Genomic DNA, 15,657 nt, shown 5'->3' with positions numbered 1-15,657 from the left:
AGGCGTGTGAACTCGACCGAGCGGGAGCACGCACGTCTCTCTGCTTGGAGCCTCTGCGCGCTCCCGACACCACAGAAAATACAGAAAATGTCGCCTTCGTGTCAACAACAGAGGACGAAGGGAGCGCGCGCGTTAGCTACCGTAATGCTATAACAAATACAAATATAACTCCGGGGTAACGGACAGAGGAACACAACAAGCAATTAAATATTATTCAAAACGTTAAATTCCCTATTATGACTCGAATACAAACGTGTATTTATTTAAGATTTTAATGAACTGTGAATGAAGCAAAAAAAAAGCATTTTTATATTTTTATATAAAAAGCCATTTATATCTAAACCAGTACACAGTGAAATGAGACCAAGTCCCTCCAGGACCACAGAGCTACATAGTACAACATTGTGCTACATAGTACATACACAGAGCTACATAGTACATACGCAGAGCTACATAGTACATACGCAGAGCTACATAGTACATACGCAGAGCTACATAGTACATACGCAGAGCTACATAGTACATACGCAGAGCTACATTGTACATACACAGAGCTACATTGTACATACACAGAGCTACATAGTACTGTACATACACAGAGCTACATAGTACATACGCAGAGCTACATAGTATAACATAGTGCTACATAGTACATACACAGAGCTACATAGTACATACGCAGAGCTACATAGTAGAACATAGTGCTACATAGTACATGCACAGAGCTACATAGTACATACGCAGAGCTACATAGTACAACATAGTGCTACATAGTACATGCACAGAGCTACATAGTACATACGCAGAGCTACATAGTACAACATAGTGCTACATAGTACATACACAGAGCTACATAGTACATACGCAGAGCTACATAGTACATACACAGAGCTACATAGTACATACACAGAGCTACATAGTACATATGCAGAGCTACATAGTAGAACATAGTGCTACATATTACATACACAGAGCTACATATTACATACGCAGAGCTACATAGTAGAACATAGTGCTACATAGTACATGCACAGAGCTACATAGTACATACGCAGAGCTACATAGTACAACATAGTGCTACATAGTACATACACAGAGCTACATAGTACATACGCAGAGCTACATAGTACATACGCAGAGCTACATAGTACATACACAGAGCTACATAGTACATACACAGAGCTACAGAGTACATACACAGAGCTACAGAGTACATACACAGAGCTACATAGTATAACATAGTGTTACATAGAACATACGCAGAGCTTCATAGTACATATGCAGAGCTACATAGTACAACATAGTGCTACATAGTACATACACAGAGCTACATAGTACATACGCAGAGCTACATAGTACATACGCAGTGCTACATAGTATAACATAGTGTTACATAGAACATACGCAGAGCTTCATAGTACATACGCAGAGCTACATAGTACAACATAGTGCTACATAGTACATACACAGAGCTACATAGTACATACACAGAGCTACATAGTACATACGCAGAGCTACATAGTACAACAAGTGCTACATAGTACATACACAGAGCTACATAGTACATACACAGAGCTACATAGTACATATGCAGAGCTACATAGTACATACACAGAGCTACATAGTACATACACAGAGCTACAAAGTACATACGCAGAGCTACATAGTAAATACACAGAGCTACATAGTACATACACAGAGCTACATACTGTAGTACATACGCAGGGCTACATAGTACATACACAGAGCTACATAGTAGAACATAGTGCTACATAGTATAACATAGTGCTACATAGAACATACGCAGAGCTACATAGTACAACATAGTGCTACATAGTACATACGCAGAGCTACACAGAACAATGCAGAGCTACATAGAACACATGTAGAAGACAAATAAAGTGCATCTGCGCATCAATACAAACACAAAACTGCACCGACCAGTGTACATACTGTATATTCTACAGTACATTGTACAAAAATATAGGAATCTGAACAAGAGGGTTCTATTAAACATGTCTACACTTAATATAATAGTTATATGAGGTACTTTAATGTATCGTGCAAATCAGCAATTGACTAAATGTGTAAGGAGCAAAAAGAGTGTAAAAACAGCATGTAAGCAGTATGATATGGTGGTGTTGTAGACATGGATATATTTTGTATGAGTGTGTATTTGGTGCAGATTAGTGCAACACACAGTTGTGTGTGTGTGTGTGTGTGTGTGTGTGTTGTGCTCAGTACAGTTCAGTTCAATTGTTGTGGAGTCTGATGGCTTGCAGAAAGAAACTGTTACAGTCTGGGTTTGTGGGTTTGAATGCATCGGTACCATTTTCCAGATGGTAGGAGGGTGAAAAGTGCGTGTGAGGGTTGTGTGTGTGTGTGTGGTGAAAAGTGTGTGTGAGGGGTGTGTGGGGTCATCCGCAACGCCAACACCCCTCACATACACTCTTCACCACACACACACACCCCTCACACGCACTCTTTACCCTCACGAGATGGTGCAGTTCCCAAATCAGACAGTGATGCAGCTGCTCAGGATGCTCTCAATGGTCCCTCTGTAAAACGTAGTCAGGATGGGGGGAGGGAGATGTGCCTTTCTCAGTCTTCGTAGGAAGTAGAGACACTGCTGGGCTTCATTGTTGTTCTGTTTTTCATGACCAAGTGAAGTTCTCTGCCAGATAAACACCAAGAAATTTGGTGCTCTTGACAATCTCTACAGATGATCCGTCAGGTGAACTGAAGACTATGAATAGCATTTTTTACCTTCGTGTCTTTATTGTCGAGGTGGGTGAGGGCCAAATGGAGGGTCGTGCCAATTGCGTCATCCCTAGAGCGGTGTGGACTGCGGGGGTCCAGTGAGGGTGGTAGCTGGGTCTTGATGTGCCTCATGACAAGCCTCTTGATGCACTATATCAAGATGGGCGAGTGTATGGGGAGGATAGTCATTAAGACAGGGCACTGTAGATTACTTTGGCACGGAGACGATGGTGGTTGTCTAGAGGTACGTATGGGAACAATGGCGCTAGTCAGGGAAATGTCTAAATAATCTAAAAAGTTACCACATTTCATGCACAATTTCTGCATCTATTTATTATCTTCCAATTATGCAGAGTATTTCTTACAACTTGTAATTTTATTTTACACTTTTAGTTTAAATAATAATAATAATTTGGTTTCCCCAAACTGGAAATGTACAAATAATGGACATAATAGTTCAGGTGAGAACGAGGTGATTGTTTCTGAAATTTAGCTTCTTAACCCTGAATGTTCAGTCTAAATTGTGAGTATTTTATAATCTAAACATTTGATGAGGAAAGATAGGATGAGGTGACATCAGGTGACAGGTGACGTCTTCTAACACCAGCAGCAGGAGTTTCTATTTACGTCGGACTGAAACCGTAGCTGTAGCTGAATACGTCTCTTTTTATTTAGTCTTTTTTTATGGAATCTTTATGAGACCCTCAGTTCAACACCATGAACACGTGATATACGGAAAGAGAACAAGTGAGCAGGTGGTGATGTGGCAGATTCAGTACAAGCACAAAGCTCCAAATCCTCAGTATAACACTGACAACTGACATGACACAGATGTGTCACATGACCTACAGTGTGAGTATGAAAGAGAATGAAAGTGAAAGAGACTCAGGATGCTTCTCTGAGGAGATCTACTGCATGTAGCATCAAAACTCAAGCCCAAAAAAGTGAACATATGGCACATATCGGTTTATTTTCTCCCATCGTTTAGAAAAAACAATACATTTTCATATGATTCAATATCTGTGCTACATAAAACAGGTAGGGAATCTGGTTTAATGTAGAATAAATATCTTTGGTGCACCGGATTACACAAAGAGTGCAAAATAATTTTGACTACACTGGATATGTTCGATATACGTTCTGTTACATCGTCTATAAAATGAAAGGAAATAAAGAGACCTCAATGAGTCTAAATATAAAAATATGCTAACATTGAAGAAATCATTGTTTAAAAAAAATAAGAAGAGGAAGCAATTTTTCCCAGCATTGTTTTCCCAGTACTGCAGTTTGTATACAATCATCATTCTAGACGCAACGAAAGAAAAGTTTTAGCCAAACAATGAAACGTTCTGCCGGTTTATCCGAGATATGTTCTGTAGGGTTTACTTCTATGAATAACCAGTCGTGCTACACTGCTAATGCTAAAGCTATTAGCTTAATATTAGCCCTGTAGCTTTAGCGCAGAATGAAAAAGGCACATTTCAGACAGTGGACACGTCTTGGCTGATTGTCCGTATTTGGACTCGGTGGGCATTTGATCTGTTCCATCTTTGGCCAAACCGTTCTTTTAAATCATGCAGTTTTCGTCGATCACGTGGCACCGAAAGTCTCGTGCATTTCTCAAAGGATCTCTGAATGCTCGGTTGTGTTGAGATTTTATTTTAACGTTAGGCTACAAAACACCACATCTATTAAACAACTTATAAACCTCTTAGCATGTAGCACAGACATAACAAAAACCAAACGGATAGTTTGGATCACACCAAGTTAAGATCAGTATAGTGGTGTTTATTTACAGCTGAATTATTGAGAAATCACTAAATCTCTACTAAACTGTAAACGGAAACGTGACAATTTGAGTTGCAGCGCTAGTTAATTAGCCTGTAGTAGCTAAACTGTTACTTGTGTCATCTTGTAAAATTGTTTAAACACATTCCATGTTAAGCGTCTTATTATAGCTGTTTTTTTTTAGGTGAGTGTTTCTGAGAAGCTATGTGTGTGTGTGTTTGTGTGTGTGTGTGTGTGTGTGTGTTTGTGTGTGTGTGAGAGAGAGATTTGGTGTTTCTGGTGTATTTTGGTACATTAATCCACATTAATCTTTTTGTTCTCACATGAAGTGTGTTAGAATCAGAGCTCTAGTGTTTTTGGACGAGAGCATGAATGCCAAACGACGTAAGGACAGAAACCATTGTTCATTTTCTTGCAGCGTGGATCGGGTCTGTGGTGCTTTGGCGTGAAGCCTCACGTAGCAGGATCAGTGCTGAGTCGTCTGGATCAGAGACAGATGGCAGGGTTTGCACAAGATCTGTCCGTCCAGTGGGTGGCAGCCATGTTCATTAGGCTCCGGGGAGAGAAGCATCGAACACAGCTGGAGGAAAAAAGGAAAAAACTATCTATGAGGATGAGATATTTTGATGGTTTTGCCTGTAGTGTATAACTGAGAACATGAGGGTTTTTAGTAAAACACACACACACACACACACCTACACACACACATACACACACACACACACACCTCACAGCGGTAGCAGTCCTCATGAAAAGATCGTCCAAGACACTCGACTGTGTAGCTGTCCGTCCCGTCTTCTCTTGGGATTATCAGCTCTCCACACACACTGCACTCAGGTGCGTATTTCCTAACACACATACACACACACACACACACACACACACGTACAGGAAGCACATTTAAAGTTATTAATTTAACATGATTGTAGACATGTTTGAAGTTTTTTGCAAATTATTTAACACTAATTGAAAGAGTCTCCAGTGTCGAAAACAAAGTAAATATTTTCAGACATTGAACGTCTCCCAACTACGTAGCTGCTGTGCTCGTGTACCTGTAGTAGTCGTGCAGGCAGTACACCTCCCCCACCTCCCCCTGGGCGAAACGCTGCTCTCCGATTGGCTGCCTGCAGGTGGTGCACACGAAGCAGGGTGGGTGATAGGCTCGTTCCAGCGCTCGGATCACATGATCTTTGATCACCTCACCGCACGCCCAGCACGGCTCCAAACTGGCCTGAGGGAGGAACAGGACCACAACAGGAAGATACACAACTTTTAATGACAAGTGTTTTCCAAAGTTTTAGGAGGAGTAACAAAACTCTAACCTCCTCTAGGCTGGTTAACATCACATTCATTTCATTGAAGAAGAAAGATTCGAGCAGATCAATAAAATCAATCTCAGAAATAAGGCGGACCTTCGCGGTTTGGATAGGGGTCAAAGGTCAACCTAAGTGTAGGTCAGATGAACAGTGTGTGTGTGTGTGTGTGTGTGTGTGTGTGTGTGTGTGTGTGTGTGTGGGAGCTCTGACCTGGTAGCAGTCTTCACACAGAGGGATCCCGGCCTTGTTGTAGTAGATTTTCCCAGCGAGAGCAGTGTGACACTGTCGGCACTGGAAGCAGTTACTGTGGTACGTCCTGTTCAACGCCTCAATCGCCGGCTCACTCAGAGCCACAGGCTTACGACAGAAGCCACACACATCTACACACACACACACACAAATTTTTGTTGGTCTTTTATTTCTATGTTTATCAAAGGTGCATTTTATATTTTTAATCTATTACCAAATTTCTCCACAAGGTCAAAGATGTATTACTTTAGTGAAAGTGACGTGACGTGACATACGGCTAAGTACGGTGACCCATACTCAGAATTGGTTCTCTGCGTTTAACCCATCCAAAGTGCACACACACAGCAGTGAACACACACCGTGAACACACACATTGTGAACACACACCCGGAGCAGCAGGCAGCCATTTATGCTGCGGGGCCCAGGGAGCGTTTGGGGGGGTTCAGTGCCTTGCTCAAGGGCACCTCAGTCGTGGTATTGCCGGCCCGAGACTCGAACCCACAACCATAAGGTTATGAGAAAGACTCTCTAACCATTAGGCCACGACTTCCCCTCTCCGTTTCTATCTCTCTCTCAGTCTGCCTTTGTCATTCTATATCATCATCTGTCTCTAATACAGCAGATGTGTGTGTGTGTGTATGAGTGTGTGTAAGATACCCGGTGTAATCCCCTCCTCAATGTGAGCTCCTGCAGTCACCTGGCTCTGACTCTGACCAGCAGGAGGCGCTCTCTCCACACACACCTGCACAGGAGAGAACAGAGTCTGGGTGAGTAACAGTCTGGAAAAGTCAGAATGACACAGAGAAAGATCTGGGACAGGTCAGACAAGGAACAGAAGATCTCAGACATCAGAATCGTCACACCGATGTATCGTCACTCCCCTGAATCCAGTTTCACTACAGTAACGGGTCAATAATTAAACCTGGAAAATCCCTGAACTGTGCGACCGACATTCAAATAGAAATTCAGCACTTTTCCTTTAACATAATGTTCAGTTATTAGCACCGATGTGCAACTTGTACGGTGCAGATGAACACGGAGCTGCTAAACAACAAGCTGCTAAACAACAAGCTGCTAAACAACAAGCTGCTAAACAACAAGCTGCTAAACAACAAGCTGCTAAACAACAAGCTGCTATCCAGGCAAAAGAGCAAAGGTCAAAGAACAAGAGTAGTGTCTCATTACCGGTTTGTGTGTGCGTGCGTGCATGTGTGTTTGTGTGTAAGTGTGTGTTACACCTTGCGTATGGAGGCCGGTGGCTCGTGGTTGGGGTCAGAAAGGTGGCAGCTGGGTGGTGGAGGAGGCAGAGGAAGGCTCGGGGCTTCAGAAGAGCCCAGAGATGCAGGGTGTGGAGGAAGGAAGAACCCTGCACAATCATCACACACACACACACACACACACACACAGTATGTCAGGCTATACATTTATCTGTTGGTCTCAGGGAGTTTTTCTTTACCACTGTCTTATGGGCTCCTATCCGTCCATCACTAGCTTCTTCTATATCCATCTGCAGCAAGGACTAATCTATATGGAAATATCTTTGTGTGTGTGTGTGTGTGTGTGTGTTGTTTCAATGTTTGTACCCTCAGAGTGTTTCTCCTCTCTCTTGGCTCTGTATGGCGTGTGTGCAGTGTCGGGTTTGTTGCTGTGTGTTTTGCGGAGCTCCAGAGCACTGGGTTGAGCTTCAGCCGAGGAGGCGCCGTGTCCTGACTCCAGGGCCGAGGTGGAGGAAGCGGAGGGCTTAGTGTGTGCGGTGGTGGGACTGACCGGGACGGCCGAGTGCTGTGTGATCTGCGGCGTGGGAGTGACCGTGGCTCTGTATGGAGATGTCAGAGTAATGAAGACAGAGGACACCATCCTCTTTGGTGGGACAGCAGACGTCATGGTGCTGAGGGAAGGAACACACGATTGTGTGTGAGAAATGACGGCTTAGAAAATATTACAGAAATAGTTTTAAAAAGGAAACGTGTTGAAAGCACTTTGGTATCTGATGCAACAGCAGCTGTTAGGATGAGAATCACAATACATCTGAATGGTCAAGCAGTCTGTAAGTAAATAAAAACGGGCTGTCAGAGAGCAGATTAGATGTTGATCTCAGAGCTGAATGTTTTTCTCATGAGCTCATGTGTGCTGTGCTGATTAGCGCTGGCTAACATGAACATAGCTCCACCTCCAGCCCAGGAACATAAACCTGGAACATTTCCTACATTTCTCTCTATATTTATTGTTTACTTTATGAGGGTGAGTCAGATGTAAACCTTCAGAGTGCCACATGAGTTAGAACTGAGTATAATATATTTCTAGAAGAATCCGGACACGTCTTCAGTGCTAGAAATCTCATATGATGAAAAACAAGCTTGGACGTAACCTGTACTGTGTATTTAACACCCGGTCTGATTCACAGCAAAAGATCATTTAATGAAGAACAAAGTTTTTTTTTCACTTGTTGTCTTACACTTACACATACACACATGTACACACACTCCTCTCACACACGCTCTCACACACGCTCTCACACACGCTCTCACACACGCTCTCACACACGCTCTCACACACGCTCTCACACACGCTCTCACACACGCTCTCACACGCACACAACGACAACACATTTACATATATGAAAATATCCTATAGTTCAAAACGGTGTGTACAGTTCACTCATCAGCTATGTGTGCGTGTGTGTGCGTGTGTGTGTGTGTGTGGGTGTGTGTGCGTGTGTGTGGGTGTGTAACCAAACAGAATTATTCATGAATTGTCGATAAACGTGCCACATCCTGCCACTGAACCAGTCCAGTCAGTTCAACACATATTCCAGCTGGATGATAGTGTGTGTGGGGTGTGTGTGTGTGTGTGAGAGAGAGCGAGAGAAAGAGTGTGTGGTGTGTGTGTGTGTGAGATAGAGAGAGAGAGAGTGTGTGGTGTGTGTGTGTGTGTGAGAGAGAGAGAGAGAGAGAGAGTGTGTGAGTGTGTGTGAGGTGTGTGTGTGTGAGAGTGCGTGAGTGTGCGTGTGTATGTCTGTGTGTGTATGAGAGTGTATGAGAGAGTGTGTGAGTGTATAGACGTGTGTAGAGTAGTATAGTGAAGTACAGTGGAGTGTAAAGAGGTATAAAGGAGTATAGTGAAATAAAGTGATATAAAACATGCTTCCTTACACACTTCCTCTGTTCCACAGTGTTCCACACCTTTTCTAAAGAGCGACCTGACCTTAAGTACATACAGGAGCTCACACAACCCTGTGATTGGCTAAAGTAACGTGATTAATAGATGAGTGACGGAATGCCCCGCCCCCAGACAGCACGCCCCGCCCCCAGACAGCACATTACTGCATTACTGCTGTAAGATACACGTATACACGTTACTGCTGTAAGATACACGTATATAATACACACATATACAGTGTTTTATCTGGATGATTCTGTAAGAAAATTATCTTTAGCCAATCAGTGATTTGCACTATTTCTAGCTCCACCCACAGAGGAACTGAGAAGCTGATGAACTGCTTCTGAATGTGACAAACATCTGGTGCTAAACATCTAAAAAGGCTCCTAATAGTGATCACAAAACTAAATATCATGTTCTACACTGAAAAACACACACACACACAAAAACACACACACACACAAAAACACACACACACACACACAAATGGAGAGACACATTATAGGCAGCACAACATCCTGCTTTTTCCTCCTGACTGCACAGTAGTAGGCACTTCTAAGTGTGCACTTAATACTGAGATCAGTTTATACTGCACATACCTGAAGGACAAGTCGCACTCTCTCTCTCTCTCTCTCTCTCTCTCTCTCTCCGTCTCTTTCTTTTCCTCTCTCTCTCTCTCTCGCTCTCTCTCTTTGTCTTTTCTTGGGGTTCTACTCTGCTGTTGTCGCTCTCATGTCGTCACTGAAAGAAAGACAGCTATAGACACACACACACAAGAGGCCACTCCTTTTCCTCCCTCCCTCATTCCCTTCCCTGCCTTTATTCTTCCCTCCTCCTCCTCCTCCTGCTCCTCCTCCTCCCCCACTTGTCTCACTCCCTCGTTTTTCCTGCTGAATGACAGCCGTAAATGGTGAATAGTTAATCACTGACCTAGGTTTGTAAAATCCAGAACATCCCCCACCCCCTGCTCTCCCTCTCTCTCACACACACACACACACACACACACACACACACACACACACACACACACACACACACACAGCCCTCCCAAACCTTTTTTCCTCCCTCTATCTTTCAGAATGCAGCAGGATGTGACTGTACCTGCCCTCTCTTTCTCTCTCCCTCTCTCCCTCTCTCTGTCTCTCTCTCTCCGTCTCTCTCTCTCTGTCTCACTCTCCGTCTCACTCTCTCTCTGAGTACAGTATCATCCCAAAGCATTACAGGTAACAGAAGAACTGTTGTTAATAAACATATCACTTTGGAACCACAAATATTAACATTATTATTAATACCTTAAAGAAGTAAAATAACAAGATAAACAGGGCTGTGTGTGTGTGTGTGTGTGTGTGTGTGTGTGTGTGTGTGTGTGTGTGTGTGTGTGTGTTGGGGTTCTGCGCTGCCCCCAGTCCCAAACTGCTCCCTGACAGAAAAGATAAACTTGCAAGAAAATGTCCTAAAACGGAGAGATCGGTGCACACACACACACAGGAAACTGCAGGGGGGCTGGAGAGAAAGAAAGAGAGAGAGAGAGAGAGAGAGAGAGAGAGAGAGAGAGAGAGAGAGAGAGACAGACAGACAGAGACTGAGTGAGTGAGACAGAGAGAGAGAGAAAGAGAGAGAGAAAGAGAGAGGCAGAGACTAATGTTTAAAGAGGGGGAAGGGGATTACATGTTGTTCATATGTGTGTGTGTGTGTGTGTGTGTGTGTGTGTGTGTGTGTGTTTAATGGAATGTAGTCAGTGATGTCACACATGCGAGAGGGAGCTTGTCCATGATTACATCACCCCCCTACAAGCCCCTCCCCTTTATGAGCATCACAGCTGCCAAGAAACTCTCAAAAAGTGTGTGTTTCTGTGAGTGTTTCTTTTTCTAAATAGAAAGCATCAGCAGTTTTTTAAATCTTTATTAAACAAAAATTAAAACACACACACACACACACACACACACACACAGTGACCCCACAATGAGTGACACGTAAGTTCACCTGATATCTAGTCAATTATATGAGGCTAATGTAGCTAACAGGTAATGAAAGTGTATAGCCTCTAGTTTAGCATAATGAATGGGCACATGCTTTAATGTGTGTACTGTTCAACCTGACACACACACACACACACACACACACACACACACACACACACACACTTCCTCCTCTGTATTGTGCACCATTGTTCCTTCCTTCTTGACTTCATGCTACTGTGTATAAATATCACTGAAACTGGTTTGCAGTCAGTGAACAAGAAAAATGTTTAGCATAAAAAGTGAATGTTAGTGAGTCCTGTACAGCTGAAGTGTGTGTAAAAAACCAGTTGATTAAAATGTTGTTACACACTTACAGATGTGTTGATAACATCAGCAGCTGCACAGTCGAGCAGTTGTATTAAACCTGTAATCTGTGAGGAACAAAACACTTAAGGAAAATTAATCAACGACAGGGCGGTTACATGTGCTGAATGTGAAAGAGTCGAATCACTAAAATGATTCTTTACATCACTCACTGACTCCCTCTACTGGTCACACGGAATAACAACAAGCTTCACTGCAGCTCTGAGTTTTAGCTCAACAACGGTTCAGTACTGAACATCTGATATTTCAATCAGGTCTGTTACTGTTAGTGTTCAGCTCTATATGGTGTTCACCTGCCCAACCTTCAGGACTTGTACAACTCTAGAGTAAAGAAACGGGCAGGTATATCACACAAAATAGACGTCACTAATATAGATATCATACCTCAAAGTGATGACATCACAGACCTCATACTGTACACACTACCTGTAGAACAGACTAACTGTGTCTCAGCACGTTATCGACTCAGTAGAACTATTATTCTGACCACTAAAGACAGATTCACAAATAACCTGCCTGATCTGTCTGGACTTCTTACTGTACCCTTAAACACAAACCATCTAGATGTAATGACTAACAGCATAGACACTATATTCACTAGTACATTAGACACTGTTGTCCCATCAGATTACAGAAGGTACGAGATAAATCACCTGCACCGTGGTATAATAGTCATACTCACACCCTCAAGAGAGAAACAACCTGTAACCTCGAGCCAAAGTGGAGAAAAACTAAATTAGAGGTTTTTATAATTGTGTATAAGGACAGAATGTCAAACTATAGACAGGCTCTAAAAGCTGCTAGGGCTCTGAGCACCTGAGCAAACTCATAGGGAATAACCAGAACAATCCCAGGGTTTTATTTAACACAGTGACTAGATTAACACAAACCCAGAGATCTGAACACACTATTATTCCATCACAGTTCAGTAGTGAGGATTTTATGAGATTCTTCACTGATAAAATCAAAAGTATCAGGAATAAAATAGGTGACGCTCAACATATGAGAGTAACTAGTGACCCAGTCTCACCTAAAGCTCTACACTCACAACTACAGTGCTTTACAAGTACAGGACAGGAAGAGTCAGATAAACTTATTACAACAGCTAAACCAACAACTTGTTCACTAAACCCCATTCCAACTAAATTACTGAATATTCCACATTTGAGTCTGGTTCCTCTCAAGGTTTCTTCCTTTACCAATTTAAGGGAGTTTTTCCTTGCCGCTGCTGCCTGAGTCACCTCAGACTTGCTCATTGGGGATACAGTAAATACATATACATACATACACATACATACATACATACACATACATACATACATACACATACATACATACATACACATACATACATACATACATACATACACATACATACATACATACACATACATACATACATACACACTGTGAACTATATATATATATCTTGAATTTTTATTATATTAATTCTTTATACTTCTCCTTATGTTTATCTTCTGCTCTGTTTATGTTCTATAAAGCTGCTTTGAGACAATGTCCATTGTAAAAAGCGCTATACAAATAAACTTTGAATTGAGGTAACATCATTACAGACCCTCTCACACCACCACAACTTGTTCTCTGTGCACTACAACATCTAGCCCCATGCCATATCCTGCTTAAACAGCTAATACAGGGATTATTACCTGTGTTCTCTCTCTCAAGTACTCTGTAAATCCTTACTATTTAAATGTTTATTGTCCTCATGCCAGTTATGTATGTATGTATGTGTGTGTTTATGTATGTATGTGTATTTAAATATGATCATCAGGCGTCTACACAGAGCCAGGGTCTGAGTCTGAGTGTGTCTGAATACATGGAGCTCCTGGAACTGTGTGTGTGTGTGCGTGTGTGTGCGTGTGTGTGTGTGTGTGTGTGTGTGTGTGTATAAAACTTCCATGAAAACACAGAAAGCCTCTGAACACGATGATGTAAAAGTTTAAACAAAGACTAATAAATTATTTACTATGTTTAAAAAAGGACAAACATTTCTACACATTGATGTGCTCTAAATATCTCTATATATAAATATACACAGAGTTAATATATACAGTACTTATGATAATACATATTTATTATTTATTTCTACACAAATCATTTAAATAATAAACCTAACCTCGAAAAGCTAAAAAAAATTCTCCAGTATTTTTGTAGAATATTCTGTAGATCAGTAAAGAAAAAATAAAACAAGATGATAAACAGAAATCTCGTCCCAGTCACACGGTTAATGTAAGAGCTAAAGTTTAAAATGGGAAATGAGAAATATTATTATTCCCTCCGTACTTTTATCTATTATGAAAAGATAAAAATATTTTAAATAAGCATTTTTAAAAAATGCATATATTCATTTGTTTTTTTTATTTCAGGACTTTATAGATTTATAGATCAGATTAATCTTCTTACTTAAAATGACGAGAGATTAGTTTAACACCACACACACACACACACACACACACACACACACACAAACTCACACACAAACTCACACACACGAGTCTGACTGAAGGCCACTGGGCTTCAGACGGGTTACTTTCAGGCTGCAGCAGTCTTGTTTACAAACTGGAGCCTTTTCATCACAATAAAACATCAGTCTGAAGCAGCATCACATAGAGAATTACAATGTCCTGTCCATCACACACACACACACACACACACACACACATAATCGTATGGTGAACTTCGTCAGTTAGTCAGTGGTGATCACATCTGAGGGAAATGTTGATGCCTGTGATGATTCTCTCTGTTCAGTCATGATATCATCAGGTGTCCATCATGTGTTCTCATGACGAGGATCCGGACTCGACAGTGACCAGAAGACCTGCAGACGTTTCCTCAAGTTTACATAGTTCAGTTTACGGTCCCTGCGTGTGAGGCTCCTGAACCTCCTGCTGCAGGACAGAGGAACCCAGAGCTGTGTGATGAGGAACAGTAACGATGATGGAGGCAGAGCTCTGGATCTCCTCAGAGCGCGTAGTGCTGCAGAGCTTTTTGCCTCATGACATCCCACAGCAGCATGCTGAGCACAGTGTGAGGCGCCAGGCGCATGAACACAGGACCCATTCCCTTATACAGACCCAGAACCCCCTCAGCACGACTCACTTTCATCAGGCAGTCCAGGAACCCGGTGTAGAACTGACCCTGAGGAGGAGGAGGAGGAGCAGAGATCAGAAACACAATCACACTTCTGTTCCCGCGAGAGACCCGAAACCTGAGCGCACGACTGAAATCAGTACACACCTTCTTCAACTCGTCCACAGGCTGGTTGTAAAGTCTCGTGCTGATCACGTCGAACGGAGTCATAGTGATCGCCACGGCGACACCACTGACCATGGCCGCCACCAGAGCGATGATCCAGCTGTCATGACCGAGGCACTGTGAGAGATTCGAAGTGGAGAAACACAGTTAATGCACATTCCTGCTGTGACATGTCACCTGTACAGGTGTGTGTGTGTTCGTGTTCTCACCTGTGTGTTTATGAGCCATTCTTTGGCTGAGCTGAAGGTGGCGAGCTGAGCTGCCGAACCCACCATGACCCTGGGCACGGCACCGTTCACGCCCCGCCACAGACCCATCACACCCTCACGCCTGTAGATGGAAGCGAAAGCGCTGGAGATTCCCTGAGAATCAAAGTCAGTCAACAACAAACTCCAGATACTGAACACATCACTAACTACACAGCCTCCACTCTACACCGTCTACACAGACTTCCTGTCAGCTCACTAACATCAGCCTCCACGTATCGTCTTCAGACACAAAACCGTCCACGACGTCCTGGGAGTTTATAAACAGGTCGAACCGTCCAGTTTAAATCACTTCTTCACTTCACTTGATGTTTTGTGACATGAACATAAAGAACCCAGGTGAAGTAGAGATTAGTGTGTGTGTGTGTGTGTGTGTGTGTTTGCTGCAGTGGCTGAGCTGCGTTGCTGGAGGATTTACAGTAAATCAGCTGTAGACTAACACCAGCCCCGTCTCTGATCCCACAGCTGATGTTAAACTGAATAAAAACATCCAACACA

At 42.7% G+C, this 15,657-nt stretch overlaps 2 protein-coding genes across 3 annotated transcripts in view; both read right to left on the bottom strand.

Moving 5' to 3' along the window:
- Positions 1–3,711: 3,711 nt before the first annotated feature.
- fblim1 (filamin binding LIM protein 1) lies at positions 3,712–11,743 on the bottom strand. The gene is made up of 9 exons (XM_060858361.1): positions 11,608–11,743; positions 9,872–10,013; positions 7,697–8,001; positions 7,352–7,479; positions 6,771–6,855; positions 6,075–6,244; positions 5,601–5,779; positions 5,276–5,396; positions 3,712–5,128 (listed from the first exon to the last, which is right to left on the bottom strand). The coding sequence occupies exons 3-9, from the start codon at positions 7,995–7,997 to the stop codon at positions 5,015–5,017; spliced, it is 1,098 nt and encodes a 365-aa protein (XP_060714344.1). The 5' UTR covers positions 7,998–8,001; positions 9,872–10,013; positions 11,608–11,743; the 3' UTR covers positions 3,712–5,014.
- A 1,951-nt stretch (positions 11,744–13,694) lies between these two features.
- The window catches only part of slc25a34 (solute carrier family 25 member 34), a 7,576-nt gene continuing 5,613 nt past the window's right edge, over positions 13,695–15,657 (bottom strand). For both annotated transcript variants that reach the window (XM_060858581.1, XM_060858582.1), the window contains exons 4-6: positions 15,103–15,255; positions 14,876–15,010; positions 13,695–14,776 (exon numbers count right to left, since the gene is read on the bottom strand). In XM_060858581.1, the coding sequence (XP_060714564.1) occupies positions 14,600–14,776; positions 14,876–15,010; positions 15,103–15,255 (465 nt within the window). In that variant the 3' untranslated portion in view covers positions 13,695–14,599. The remainder of the gene's footprint in view (positions 14,777–14,875; positions 15,011–15,102; positions 15,256–15,657) is intronic.

This window comes from Tachysurus vachellii, chromosome 22 (assembly GCF_030014155.1).
Source record: "Tachysurus vachellii isolate PV-2020 chromosome 22, HZAU_Pvac_v1, whole genome shotgun sequence".
In the NCBI taxonomy this organism is placed as follows: Eukaryota; Metazoa; Chordata; class Actinopteri; order Siluriformes; family Bagridae; genus Tachysurus; species Tachysurus vachellii.
Note: the sequence above shows the minus strand (reverse complement) of the source record. Positions and strands in the feature narration are given on the sequence as shown.